Source organism: Mercurialis annua, linkage group LG3 (assembly GCF_937616625.2).
Source record: "Mercurialis annua linkage group LG3, ddMerAnnu1.2, whole genome shotgun sequence".
Lineage (NCBI taxonomy): Eukaryota > Viridiplantae > Streptophyta > Magnoliopsida > Malpighiales > Euphorbiaceae > Mercurialis > Mercurialis annua.
Window position 1 is genome coordinate 1,223,220 of NC_065572.1, and position 15,284 is coordinate 1,238,503.

Sequence of the window (15,284 nt, forward strand, 5' to 3'; positions counted from 1 at the left end):
CTATTTTTTTCACATATTTTAGTTTAGTTAGTAATTATAATAAATTTCTAACAATAAAATACTGTTTATTAACAAAATTATAAAATTATGTTTTACATGTAAATCCAACACAAAAAAACTAAAATTAGAATTATTTTAAGTTAAGTGATTACGTTCGGTCAACTTTCACTGTCATAAATAAAGAAAAAATAAATTTTTTTCATATTCACTTGAAAATAATGCGGTAAATTTACAACATTTATTGAACGGTATACATTAATTTAAATTAATTTAGAGTCTTTTAGTCTATATTTTTTATTTATTTATAACGAATGATGTAGATTTATCGAAAATGAACTTGAGAATATTCTCATCCAAATAAAAGTAAGGAGGGAGAGAATCATTATTGATAAAAGAAAGTATAAGAATAGTAAATTTTGTTGACTGATGTTTGAGATAAGCCAGAGAGAAAAAAAGAAGAGAAAAGCTAGAGAGAGTAAATTTTGTTAACTATTATCAAACTCTTAATTCAAGCAATTGCTTGGCTTCAGCAATACTTGATGTTGAGTTTGATTTTGTCAGCTGATACTACAGAGAGTTATAGACCAAATAATTTAAGATTATTTGCATATTAAATTTCAATGTTTGTGTAGCATATTCCGTTTTGTGACGTCATTTTATATAAAACGGTGCCGTTTTATTACATGTATTTTTAATTTTATTTTTGGTGAAAAACGACTATAAGCTACTCAATGCAAAAGTCCGAAAGACTTAAATAAGTAGTGAGGCGTTTTAAGAAATAAAATTAAATCGCTATAAAAGTGAAACTTAAGGATTTAATATTGCAAATAACCCAATAATTTAAGCCAGCCAAATAAAGCAGATTTTCTTTTAAATCTTGGGACAGAGCAACGTTAAAGGTGGACATGTTTGCCAGATACTTGTCTCTTCACCTATACTGTTCAAAATTCTCATTAGGCCTTTAATAAAGATCAAACATTAAAGGTGCAAAATTGAATTAATAGTTCAGTGATGGCGTCTTGTGCAGGCAATCAAGAGAAAGAAAGAATAATGTGAAATGAAAATGAAAACCATTACCACCATAATCTACCAATTATTCATAGCTACTTTGAATTATTTTGTAGAAAAAGCATCCTAATTTGATTCACTTCAATCACATTCGTTGGACCAAATCAAAAGGCTTCACACCAAATGTAGGTCCTCACTGATGTAACTATTTCTTGTGATATGGCAACTTTGAGCAACATATCAGATCTAAAATACCACCTAATTAAAATAAAAGTCATAGCGGTTTGGTGGGAACTGTACTATGGAAAATGAGAGGGGGAAAAAGCAGGCACAAGAACAAGATTTAGTTGATGGTGATGAGAGGGTTGAGAAATTCTTAGCTATAATTAGAAGACTAAGAGGGGCTCGTGATTTTTCGACAAACAGCTTGCGTGAAATGGAAGCACGAAAGAGACTGAAGAAGGAAAAGAAGGTATACAAAAAAGTGTGGACTCCAGCATTTGAATTACAAGATTTTGGAGGGCTGGAGTTAGCTGATACGGCTCGATCAGGATCTTCAAACAAGGGACTAGAAAAGGGCATTGAAGGTTTGAAATTTTCCTAGGCTGTCTCAAAGATTTATTAGTTCTGTTTTAACTTCTTGTTTCTGTTCGGGTTTTAATGGACTGGCTATTTAAAAGCAGATGGAATTCTATATGATAAAGAGTTCGAAAATTAGAAAACTTTCCTATATGATGCTGAAGTGAATGAAACTATTTGATAACTTATGCAGATTCTATTGAAATGCACACAAAGCAACACAGACAATAATTTGAATTTGTATTGCTAACAAAATTTAATGATGCATACCTGTTGTACTCTCTCGTAAGCATTTCGTAAAGATGTATAATTGATAGTAGAACTCTAGTTCTTTGTTAAAACTGCAAATCCTCGCATCTAGTATCTGCAGTCTGCAATAAAATTAACTCAAGCAAACAAAGTTTTCACAGGAGTTTTAAGCCTGCTTATTATTACACACATTATTTCAAGAATATTAAAAAAAAAACTAAAATCAAAGGTAAAGTTCATCACCACAGATTTTTCAATTTTACTGTGAAAGGAACCCCAAAAAAAGGTTTGTACAAGAACTAGCTTACAAGCACTGTACTTTGAACAGGCTATTTGTATTGATTACCTAAAGGTATAGTTTGATCCCACAACACACCTAAGAATCAACTGGTGGAAATGTCGATCACACAAGAATATGCATATCCCAATTACATGGTTAAGGAATGGATTCTGAGGGCCGATAATCTCAACAATAATGGATCATTACCTGTAGGTATAGTACCATACTCCAATCAGGTAATGAAAAATGAAGAGGGCTCAAAGCTTGGCTGGCCATTCAATGGACATGCCATTCTCTACATTGATGATTTTTCTTCCTTCAATGGCAGACCATATGAGATAGAAATGTTTTGAATAGAAGGGCAGTTCTTGGGCACTGACTGCATATATGCGCTTGTAGGGAGAGGCCTCCACAGAAGCTAGGCCATCAAAAACTCTGGTCAAGCTCCAATTCAAAATGCAGGCCACCCAAATTTTCTATTCAAAAATTTCCTCTTTCTACTGAAATATATCCATAACCTTGGTCGTTTGTTAGACCAGCTTTTGCTTGACTGCACCAACAAGTATAATCACCAATAATCTCCGCAAGAACACAAGCCATCCTTAAAATGATGGAATCTATTGGCATCCCTCAAAATAATCTCCCTTCCTGTCACTTTAGCAATTAATTTAATTGCAGAATGGCAATCCCCACAAACTCGAAGGTTCTTCATGACACGTATAGGCATCCCTTCGGGCACCTTCAAAAGTCCGTAAGCCACTGCCAATTTCTCACTGTGATATCGTAAGTTCTGAATCTTTTCTTCCTCATCTACATCATGCAGCACAAAAGTGCCATCAGGGCAATATCCAGTTTCTCTTAACAATCCATCTAGTTTCTCCAACATTTTCAGTATTACTGCATGCTCAGGATGACTTGTGCTATCTCCACCAGTGAACAAATGTACTTGCTTCTCAACTTCGATCCAACTACAACCAGGTGATTTAATTACATTTTTTTCTCTCATGGATTTCCTCAACTCTGCAACATCCCCCCATCTACCTTGGGATGCATAAATATGAGATCGCAAGATGTGAGGTCCAGCATTTCCTGGCTCAAGCTCTTGAAGTTTCTTTGCTGCAACTTCAGCCAAATCCAACCTCATGTGTGTTTTACATCCTCCTAATAAAGCACCCCAAACAATAGCATCAGCTTCCACTGGCATTTTTTCAATTAAATTCATTGCCTCGTCTAGCCTTCCTGCTCGGCCAAGTAGATCGACCATGCAAGCATAATGCTCGGTTCTTCTATCCACTAAATATCTAGATTTCATTGACTCAAAAATCTCAAGGCCTTTTTCGACATTCCCGTTATAACTACAAGCTGTCAGAACTCCAACGAAGGTTATTTCATCCGGTGAAACCGCAGAAGCGAGCATCTCATAGAAAACCTGCAAAGCTTCCTTTCCTAAACCGTGTTGTGCATAGCCAGTAATAATTGAATTCCACATAACAGTATCCTTCATGGCAAATCTATCAAACAGCCTCTTTGCCCTTAAAAGATCACCACATTTGATGTACATTGTGATCAAAACTGAGCAAACATACACATCAAAATCAAACTGAAACCTTACCAACTGCGCATGAACCTGTCGACCATGATCAAGACTCGCCAAGCTACCACAAACTATAAGAATGCTAATCATCGGTGGAAAAGCTGGCCTAACGCCATCTCTCTGCATCAATCTAAACAAATCTAACGCTTCCAATTCAAACCCTTTTCTTTCATACACCTTTATCATTGCACTCCATGTACCATCATCCTTCTCCCTCATTTGATCAAATACCCACCTTGCTTTCTCAATCTCCCTAGTATGTCCAAATCCTATAATCATCTCATTACACGCAGGAATAGGCTTCACAGGCATGGCATCAAAAAGTTCGGCAGCTTCCTCGATCCTTCCCGTTCGAGTATAACCCATCAAGATTGCAGTCCAAGTTACCTCATTCTTTTCCGGCATTACTTCAAACAACTTCCTCGCCACATCCACCTTATTATTTGTTGCATACCCGCTAATCATAGTAGTCCAAGCAACAACATTTCTACTAGGCATCTCATCAAAAATCTCTCTTGCTTCACTTACCCTTCCTTCCACGCACAACCCACCAATCATATTAGTCCTAGCAACAACATCCTTCACCGGCATCATAGCATAAACCTTCCTAGCTTCATCGAACTGTCCATCGTCGATCAACCCTCTTAACATCACAGTCCAAGAAACAACATTCTTCTCAGGCATTTCCCAAAACAGCACTTCAGCTTCCTTTATCATTCCCTTCTGAATATACCCCCGAACCATAACTGTCCATGAGACAACATTTCTCTCAGGCATTCTGTCAAACATATTGCGCGCTTCATTTATCATCCCATTCTTAGTGTACCCGGATATCAATCCGTTCCAAGAAACTGTATTTCTCTCAGGCATTTTATCGAACAGGATTCGGGCCTCATGAGGAAGCTTGTTTTGGAAGTAACCGGCGACAATGGCGTTCCATGAAACGATGGTTTTGTAAGGTAATTCATCGAATATCTTGCGAGCTTTACTAATTTGACCGGTTCGAGCAAAATGGGAAATCTGAGAAGTGGACGATGTTGCATATAAACTAACACAGTAGGTTCTTCGTAGGATTATCATTACTAATTTGACCTAGGATGCACGGAAACCTTATGTGGGTGAGTTTCCCCGTTTCCGAAACTCTCTGAAGCTCTTCGGAAACGTTTCAGGCCCGTTCTGTAAATACTAAAAGTTGGAAACTTGTTTTCTAAAAGAAAACCCGTTTCTTATATAATATTTTTTTTTAAATAATTAAAAAAACCCTAAAAAAGGTCAAGTATCTAATCATTCATCCATAAATTTTATAATTATGGAATATTGATATACTATATTTGTTATATATTCAAATTATAGACTTTTTTATTATGGAATTTAATGATATGTTATATTTGTTAGATATTCTAATAATTTATCTTATCAATTGTTATAATTTTATAAATTTTAATATTTATAAATATACCCCTATATTTTTACTATTTACACGTTTCCCCCCACGTTTTTGTTTCCTAAATTTTGGAAAAATCCGTTTCGCCGTTTCCGTTTACGTTTCCGTGCAACTTAGAATTTGACCGTTACGAGCTAAATGTCAATTTTAACTTATTTTTCAATTTTTAATTTCAATTGCGTTTTATAGTAAAATAATAATAATTAATTATACGCTTTATATCTTTCAAACATAAAAAGTTTTCATAAATCCAATTTTAAACAAATAGATAATTTTTAACTACTAGTTTCGCATAACGTGCTATGCACGTGGCTCGTAACGTAACTCGTCAATAAACATATTAGTAAATTTATTATAATTATATCAATTTTTTTATTTATAATTAATATTAAATTAGTTAAGAATTTTTATAAAAGTAAATATAATATATTCGGTTATTAAAATTTTCCATACTGAATTTATTCTTCTTTTGGTTTTATAATAACAATAATTAAATAATTAACTTAATATTATTAATAATATCTTTAAAAATAATAACATAGAAATTTAAATAATATTATAGTAACCAAATACAGTATTTTAATTTTGTAATTCAATCAAATTAAAAGATAGGTATTCCTACTAATTTGAAGACAATTTAGTGATTTTTTACATACTAAAAATTAAATTGGAGATAATTTAGCTACCTATTCCAATTAGGACTTTAATTACAATAATGATTTATTAAATAACTAATTAGTTAATGACTATAAAACCTTTATTTAGTAGTAAACTGAAAAGGATTATTCAGTAAATTTGTCTGTCCTCCCCCCATCCGTGATTTTATATATAGTATAAAATAGATATAGAAGTATAGATATAGATATAGATGAGAGGGAGTTCATTCCAAACTAGCTGGCTCCAGAACTGGCGAAGGACGTTTCTATTCTGTACTGCTGGCTAGTCTTAGTCCTCCCATCAACTACAACAAAGACTCCGCCTCTATATTTTACAGTTAAAAGTGAAAATTAAAAAATACTCTAAAATTGACGATTCTGAAAATTTGGACCATAAACGAAAAAAAAATTGAAACATCAAATATTTTTGGCTAATAATCACCCATGGCACCTCAACTTTAGGGGTACGGGCGCTAAACCCCCTGATGTTTAAAAACGGGCGCTAAACCCCTGAACTTTGAGGCGGCGCTCACAAAACCCCTTTTGCTCCAAATATGACAAAAATACCCCTGGCTCCGTTTTTTCAGTCAATTGTCAGTTTTAAAAAAAACTGACACTGCCATATCATCTGACACGTCAGAATTATACCTTAAAAATTTCAAACACCCAAAATACCCTTACTTTAATTTAGAAAAAGACAAAAAAAAAACTCAATCTAATCTAATGAATTAACCCAGCAACTAACCCGGCCAATACCCTAACCCGACCGACCCGACCACCGCCGGAAAATTTTCCGGTCATCTTCTCCGATTTGAAAATGACCGGAAAATTTCCCGGTCATCAATGAATCTGTTCCTCAGAGGAACAGATCATCTCTGAGGAACAAATTTTTTTGATGACCGAAAATTTTCCGGTCATCTTCAAATCGGAGAAGATGACCGGAAAATTTTCCGGCGGTGGTCGGGTCGGTCGGGTTGGGGTATTGGTCGGGTTAGTTGCTGGGTTAATTCATTAGATTAGATTGAGTTATTTTTTTTTTGTCTTTTTCTAAATTAAAGTAAGGATATTTTGGGTGTTTGAAATTTTTAAGGTATAATTCTGACGTGTCAGATGATATGGCAGTGTCAGTTTTTTTTTTTAAAAACTGACAATTGACTGAAAAAACGGCGCCAGGGATATTTTCGTCATATTTGGAACAAAAGGGGTTTTGTGAGCGCCGCCTCAAAGTTCAGGGGGTTTAGCGCCCGTTTTTAAACATCAGGGGGTTTAGCGCCCGTACCCCTAAAGTTGAGGTGCCATGGGTGATTATTAGCCAATATTTTTCAATGATTAGGCTATTATAAACTATAGCTCCTGCCTCCCCGGTTATAAAAAAGTTGCATAACATCGGCAATTTATAGATTTTCTAGATTTTTGCTTCTTCTTCTACGAAAACTAGGACAAAATGGCCTAAAGGAATCCAACATGAAAACACAAAATTGTTGACTTTATAATATCCACTATTGCATTTTGGGTTACATTTTGGAAAAACAGCTTTAAAGTTGAATAGACTTCCTCAATACAGAAATTCCAACAGATGACAAATGAGAATCAATTGTGGCAAAAGAAATCCAAAGTAGTATGAGGTGAAGAGTAAGCTGATGAAAGTAATTTAGAGGCTATAATGGCATTAGCTGCTTCCGTATAATGAATTCCGTCCCAGCTTAAATACGACGATCCATCAGCGCAAACCTGATGCCCTGGCTGCCCACATGTAACCCGGATATCAAAATTGTATGGAGGTCCTCCAGAGCCACAACACGCCATTAGCGGCTTTGAAAAACCTGCATTGCCCAAATGAAACAGAATTAAACTCGTCCACTTAATTGGATATTAAATTTTCGGAGTTATTAAACTTTCACGCTATTTTGGTCACGGAACTTAAACAACAATGTTTAACTTACCATATTTGGTGGAATTGGCAATGAGATCATATTTGATAGAATAAATGTCCTGATAGACTATAGTTGCGCTGGCCAGTTGAGACCTCATTCTTTGGCATCTACGGCGTAGTTCTTCATTGAACAGTCTTGCTGCATTGTTGTAACTCGAAATGCATCCATGTGAATCCAAATCCTTGTTTTGAACTAATGTAAGTTTTTGAGGGAGACAACCTAATGGTCCGGTGTTATGTATCCAGAATTTCCTGCCTCCTTGATCGTATAAAGTCTATTTGTATGAAAATGCGAGTTTAATTAGCCATACAGTGTGATAATAAAGCTTCACAAACTTGCAACTCAAGCTATTTTGGTATTGATAAGCTTACTTTTACGGCATTTTCTATTTCTTGAACAACAGATGGAATCCTCTTGATCACTTGCGCATAAGATAGATTTATAGCAAATGAATCAGAAATGTCATTTTGCCCCATGTCAATCATGTAAACCGCATTCTTGAAGCCTTCATCACTGATCAAATTTCCTGAACCTAAAAATGAACTCAAAGTCACATATACTTTAAATGTCTACAGACTACAGCAATATACAGTCTCTTATTTTTTATCATTTGGGGAGGGGAAAATTTTGGCGCCTGCGAGAGAATTAGATCTCACGACCTTAGCAGAATATTGTCCAATAAACATATCATTTGAGATATAACTCATAGGTGCAATGTCCGGTCCCAATTTAGAGATATCGCAATAGTCATATGCTCCCTCAGACTCAATTTCATCGACAATATTCTCCATAACATTATTCAAAAGAATTCAACAGATAAAGTATAATTTACTTTCATGCCTTTTTATTACATTAATTTATTAAATACTTGAAATTAAATGAAGATGAAAAATTACCGGCATTGGCAACTTCAAGAGCACGAGTTTTGAAATGAAGGAATTGCATAATCTGAATGTTCAATGCAAAAGGAACATACTTCGGGAGAGTAGAAGAACCCACAATAGCAAAATTTGCACCATTGCTGAACTTAGACCCTGCTAATGAGTCCAGGTATGGGGTCAGCAAACCTGCATTCAAACTCTGGCCTGCCATAACAAAAATATAAACAAACAGTTTAGCAGAAGGTCATCGCGGTCCCCCAATTTGTGCGTTAGAAACAGTTAACTCATACTTCGTTATTTTGAACAATTAAGAATAATAGCGTTTATTTTTAAGTCGATTAACTCTTAAACCATACAAAACGAATGCGTTTAGAGATTGTGATGGTCCAATTTAAAATTTAATTAGCATGAAAATAAATTGACCTAAAATAAAGAAAAATTATCCTTAATTAACTAAGATTATTAGATGTGAGTTAATCTGCAGTAACACATAAGATTATGGACAACAATGACCCTTTATTCATCTCCATACTTTACTTTATTTTTTAAGACAAGAGTAGATCCCAGTCAGACCGTCAGATATGGGTACTTGAAACTTAATACTACTAAAATACTCCATTATTATCTGCCGTTACATTAATTTAGCTACAACTTAGGATCTGTGTTCCAAAGAAATTTGTTGGACACTGATATTTTTTTATAAATAATAGATTAATATCTTATACAGTTATACTACTACCAATCTAGCACCATTTAATCAGAATTTAATATTAAAACTTTACTAATACGTTGGCACTACTAAATCTATTTCCGTTTGATTTATCATTTATTGTGTCACGTCATTTTTACGACAATACAAAGCCAAAAAGACGTTTAAATAAAAAAAAGGGCTTAATTCCTTAAAAAAAACCCAACTTGCACTTTTTCTTCGTTTATACTCTGACCTTGTAAAAACACCATTTGTACCTAATTTTTGGTTTTTATGTTTCATCTCTACCCAAAAGCATTAAATTGTACTCTTTTCATTTGGAAAAGAGTTTAAAACATACTTTTTTCTATTTTAAAAAATACAAATAAATCCTTAAACTTAAAAAATAATCAAATACATCCAAATAATTAATTAATTTTTTTAATTTTATAAAATTAAAAAAATTAAAAAAAATATTATTATTTTTAATTTTTTTGTCGGAAATATTTTTGAAAAATATTAAAAAAAATTATAAAATTAAAAAAATTAAAAAAATTCGGAAATATTTTAAAAAAAAAATTAAAAAAAATATATTATTATTTTTAATTTTTTTAAAGAAGATGGTATTCTTATACTATTAATAACATTAATATCTAATTAGTATATAAGTTAAAAATAAAGAATTATTTTAAACTCTTTTTCAAATGAAAAGAGTACAATTTAATGCTTTTGGGTAGAGATGAAACATAAAAATTCAAAATTGGGTACAAATTGTGTTTCTACAAGATCAGGGTATAAACGAAAAAAAATGCAAGGTGGGGTTTTTTAAGAAATTAAGCCTAAAAAAAGTATGTAATGGAATATTTAATGATAAAAATAATCGCACAGGATCTAAAAAAACAAAAAGAAAATAAATACAGGCCCCACTGAAACCAAAATCAAGTGAACCAGTGGCACCGAAATCGAAGACAATGACAGTGATGAATGATCATCATTGTATCATCACAGCTTTACAGAGAAACAAATCCGACCGTCGGATTAGCATACTTTTTTTGACCAACAAAAATGAAGAAAGCATGATCATGAACTTACAGAGAAAGTCAATGACAAGGCGACCGTCAGACAATCTACCGGTCGATCGGCGAAAGAAGAGCCGTCCATTTGGATAATTAACAGGGAAACCGAGTCCGGCAACAAGCCCACCGGTGTCGGAGTTAGAGTCGCCGAAGTTGAAGATAACCGGAGAGTTCTTGCATTGTGAAGCGGCAGTACAGGTGTAAAATAATAACGGAAGGAGTACGACAAGGAGTTGAAAGTTTGGCGGTGAAGAATAAGTAGAGAACAGCATTATGAAGTGAAGTACTAGGAGTGAGCGTTTTGCCCTTTAAATGATTGCGTTTTACTTGTCTTGTGTTTTTAAAATGGCAGTGACTACTGACTAGTGACTTGAGATCAGACCCGGTCCGTTTGGACTGAGTTTAAACATTTAACTTTTTATTAAGCTCATCTGATTCTGTACCGTTTGTTTAGCAAATTATCCATATATTGGTATTTTAATTTGTTAAACGAATGTGTATTTGAATGGCTCAATGTGTAGCCGCTAAGTCCATTTTTACTTTCTTTACTTAAGACTGGTTTATCATCTTCATGAGATGGCCATAAAAAAATAGCTTTTTATGTGCAAATTTTATTTTTAGTTAATTTTTTTATATAAATGTAAAAATGTCTGATCTGATTCAATGTTTAATATTCAATTGGATTTAAATAATAAAATATTAGATCTGAATAAAATTCTGGATTTAACTTTATATTACCGCATTGAATTTTTATCAGACTACATTCTATCCAAGAACAGATATAATAGTGACTAGTGACTAGTGACACTGACTAATAGACCTGAGTCTAATTATGATGGATTTATATAGTAAATTATTTTTTTAAGTTCGATTTTTGACCGAATCTATAATAAATCTGAACTTTTATAGATGAATTTGAACTTTATAATGTTTAATTTTATATATATATTCAGAAAAAATATAATCAATTCAACCCGTATAAATTTAAAATACAGATTGAAATTAGATAATAAATATTAAAGTTTAATTGGATTTGAACCAAATTAACACTTATATTAAAATGGCCAAGTTCTGTTTGGGTCTGGCTCGATCCGGCCCACAGACATGTCTAGTGACTACAGTGACTAGTGTGTGACTCAACAGTGTGAGTGGGAATTTTTTTTTCTCTTTAGACAAGGACATGTGATGCTACTACATACATGCCTGGGCTGATTCAGCATGTCTGAAGCTTGAATTGCGAGACAAATATAGGTCGGATTGGATCTACAATACAATACTACCTTGTTAATGAGCAAACTATGTTAGAGCTAGGCTTGTTCGTAGTTTAGGTTAGGTCCGTTCGTTTTGGGCCAGGCTTGAACAATGATATTTTATGAGAAAATTACCCAGGTTACTAGTTTAGGCCATTTTATTTTGAATTTTACTGGAGCAAAAGTCCATTTTGAATTATACTATTATCAATTTTCTAATTTGAATTTAGTGATTTTGCTTTGCACAAAAATACTTTTTAAATTAGTAAAATATAACTATCTAAAATGGTAACCTCCCATGATTCTCTCATTATTGGTAACCTCTCATAATTGATTTGCATGTTTCCATTTTTCTTAGACTTTTCATAGATTTTTGCCATATTTCTCTCCATTACCCCATTAACCAAATCTTTCCATTTCATTTTAATTGTTTCTCTCCTTTTCTTTTTCCTCCAACCATTTTTCCTTTTCCTACGGCGGTCCGCATCTTCTTCTCATTTGGCGATCTCTTCTCTTCCCTCTTGCGAAATCTTTTCCTTCGACTCTCCTCTCTCCACCGGCGATCTCTTCATCTCCGCTCCGGCAGCCACCCACTCATCGCCAACCGTTCATGCCATCCCCAAGTACAACAGCAAATCCATATTCTTTGTCTTTCTCAACGGCAGCGACGACGGCTCCGATAGTTTTAAAGAAGAGAGATGATTCGTTGTTAACAACAACAAGATGGAATCAAAAGTGCTATTTTTTCTTTAACAAGATGGAGTTTTTGTATTTCTTTTGTTCGATTTTTTGTATTCTCTATTCATTTGAATCTGATATAATCGTTATAATCTATGTCCGCGAAGCAACAACAATTTTTGTATTTTATGGCTTGATTTTCTAGTTGGTTAACCAATGGTGTATTAATAATATCTTACTAGTTAACTGCAAGTTAACTTCATGTTAACTGCAAGTTAACTTCATGTTAACTTTTATTTTTCAACCAAATGTTAAGTTATTAAAAACAAATTGATGTTTTTTAATGAGCAGTAGTATACTTTTAGTTAACTGAAAGTAAACATAATGTCAAAATAAAGAAACCTTTGAAGTAGTAAATTTATAGATAACATGAGAATGGATTACATAATAATATCTTAATAGTTAACTGCATGTTAACTTCATGTTAACTTTACTTTTCAACCAAATATTGAGTTATTAAAAATAAATTGATATTTTTTAATGAGTAGTAGTATACTATTAGTTAACTGAAAATAAACTCAATGTCCACATAAAGATCTTCCTTCCAAACTTCGTCATAATAAATCAGAACCTTCAATGTTGCCATTCCTGCATTTATAAAATAAAAAATTTGTTAATTTTCATATTAGTTAACCATTAGTTAACTATTAGTAAAATTTTATTATTTAAAAAAAAATCAAATCGGTTTTTTTTGAAAAAATAATTACAGCTGATTTAAATAAATTGTTATTGGTTTGAAGAATCATGTATTTGAATAATCATATATTTGCCGCTATAAATGGGAATTGCATTTAAATAAATTATTATTGTAATTAATGATTCTTGAATATTCTTGAAAATCTTTTCTATATATGTAAGTTTGAGATTTTGTAGGATTTTTTAATTTTAACACAGTTGGTTTCCTTAATAATAGTTGACCGTATTTCTTTAATTAAATAAGTTATTTGTGCAATTTGAAAGTTGGTAATTGTATTTTTCAACTTTCTTTTTTGCTCTAGTAAAATTTAGATTATTTTGACACATGTAGGGTATTTGTTAAAAAAACCCATATTTTATTCCAAGTACAGTTTAAGTCCGACTCGAGAAAAACCCGTTATTTTATAGACGAGTGCAATTTTTTATTTTTATATAATTTTTCATATAAGCCCGAATCCGAACTCGCATATATAGCATGGGCCATGGAATGTTATTTTGAGGGAGGAGTTTATAGCCTTTATATGTGAAGGTCCGACTTGAATAACAAATATGAAGCATAGTTCAAACTTGAGCTTATATGAAAAAACAAAAACCCTGCATGCCCGGCTTGAATTAGACCTACGAACATGTCTAATTAGAGTTGGTAATTTTCAACAGAACACGAACTTAAATGAATTTAAATTGAGATTATACAAATTTACACTATATAGACGAATCAATTTGTTTATATTACAAATAAAATAATAGATTAAGTTTGCTTAATTCATAGAAAAAACATGTCTAAACATATTTACTACATATATTATAAATAAATTCAATATTCTTGACTAAATATACTCACATAACACAATAACAAATATGAAATAATATAGTTTACGTTAATACCTGCAGGTATTAGAATACAATAGTTGTTTCTCCATTTTCTATCGACTTTCAACGTGAAAGACATGAATTTGATGGCAATGATCTGCCGGTAGATTTGGTTACATCGTAACAATGTAATCTGAAATGAATTTTGAGGCTCAGTTGATGAAGTGGTTAATAGTGCAGGCAGAGAAATTGTTTCTTGGCAGGTTGCGTAGAGTGTAAGAGGGAAGGCCATTCAAACTGGGCTAGGCAGCAACGATGGTGTTGTTTCTTAGTCTGCTCCGCCAGCGGGTTGGCTCAAAGCAAATGTAGATGCGACTATCTTCTCCTATGGTAGCGCCTTTGGAGTTTCTTGCTTCCTTCATCCACATTCCAATTTTGCTGAAAATCCGGTGATTGTTGTGGTTCATTGTCAAAGTTGGAATTGAAATCCCATTCGTTTTGATGTGGGTGATAACTTAAATTAAAGTTCAAATTTTCATTGAAGTTCTCCCAAGTATCGTTCCAACCATAAGTGTCACTAGCTTGCCATTGATCACCCACATTGTTGGCATGTCCATTCCAATATGGATAAAGTACATGACATTCAACTCGAGTATGACCAAAATCCCCACAAATTTCACAATTATACTGAAAATTTTGGTACTGCATATAATTTTGATTCCATGCCATTACTCCTTCCAGAATAGGAACACCAAAAAAAAATGAGGATAAACCAACAAATATCAAATTTCCTGCACACCCAAAAACAAGAACACCCACGTAAAATCCAACAAACACAAAAAAAAGGCTAACACAATCAAGAATATAATACTCTTAATTTATTAAGTACGCAATTGTTCCCCGGCAACGGCGCCAAAAACTTGTTGGCAATTAATCGCAAGTGTACGATATCGCTCAAGTAATATAACTTGGAAGACCAAGTATCGATCCCACAGAGACAATGGACTTAATCACTAATTTCAAATATTCTTTAATCGGCTAGCTAGAAAAATCAATAGGGTTCTGTAATTTAATTAAATTAATATAAACTGAAAACAAATAATAAAATAGGGTTTAAAACAATAAGATTAAAAAGTTCAAGGATTGATAATCCCAAATAAATAAGCAAAATTCTGGAATAGGATTTCTTAGTGATTTTATCGCGAATCGAGCTATTCTAAAGCACCGAATCCCGCCCTCTCAAGCCTCAAAGATCCGAATAAAATCACAACCTAATTAACTAACCAATTATTAACTCGCTCTCACGATATTAAAATTGAATTAAATAATCAAATTATAATTATGAAGCAAACTCAATGACTACCTAAATTCCAACCCGCTCTCCCGGTGTTTTCCTCTAAG

The 15,284-nt window shown here is 33.1% G+C and overlaps 2 protein-coding genes across 2 annotated transcripts; both read right to left on the reverse strand.

Moving 5' to 3' along the window:
- Positions 1–797: 797 nt before the first annotated feature.
- On the reverse strand, positions 798–4,907 carry LOC126673143 (pentatricopeptide repeat-containing protein At1g56690, mitochondrial). The gene is made up of 2 exons (XM_056105240.1): positions 2,324–4,907; positions 798–1,958 (listed from the first exon to the last, which is right to left on the reverse strand). The coding sequence occupies exon 1, from the start codon at positions 4,788–4,790 to the stop codon at positions 2,685–2,687; it is 2,106 nt and encodes a 701-aa protein (XP_055961215.1). The 5' UTR covers positions 4,791–4,907; the 3' UTR covers positions 798–1,958; positions 2,324–2,684.
- Positions 4,908–7,288: 2,381 nt separating this feature from the next.
- LOC126671260 (GDSL esterase/lipase At1g09390) lies at positions 7,289–10,781 on the reverse strand. The gene is made up of 5 exons (XM_050365017.2): positions 10,406–10,781; positions 8,641–8,829; positions 8,116–8,276; positions 7,754–8,018; positions 7,289–7,633 (listed from the first exon to the last, which is right to left on the reverse strand). The coding sequence occupies exons 1-5, from the start codon at positions 10,659–10,661 to the stop codon at positions 7,401–7,403; spliced, it is 1,104 nt and encodes a 367-aa protein (XP_050220974.1). The 5' UTR covers positions 10,662–10,781; the 3' UTR covers positions 7,289–7,400.
- Positions 10,782–15,284: the final 4,503 nt, after the last annotated feature.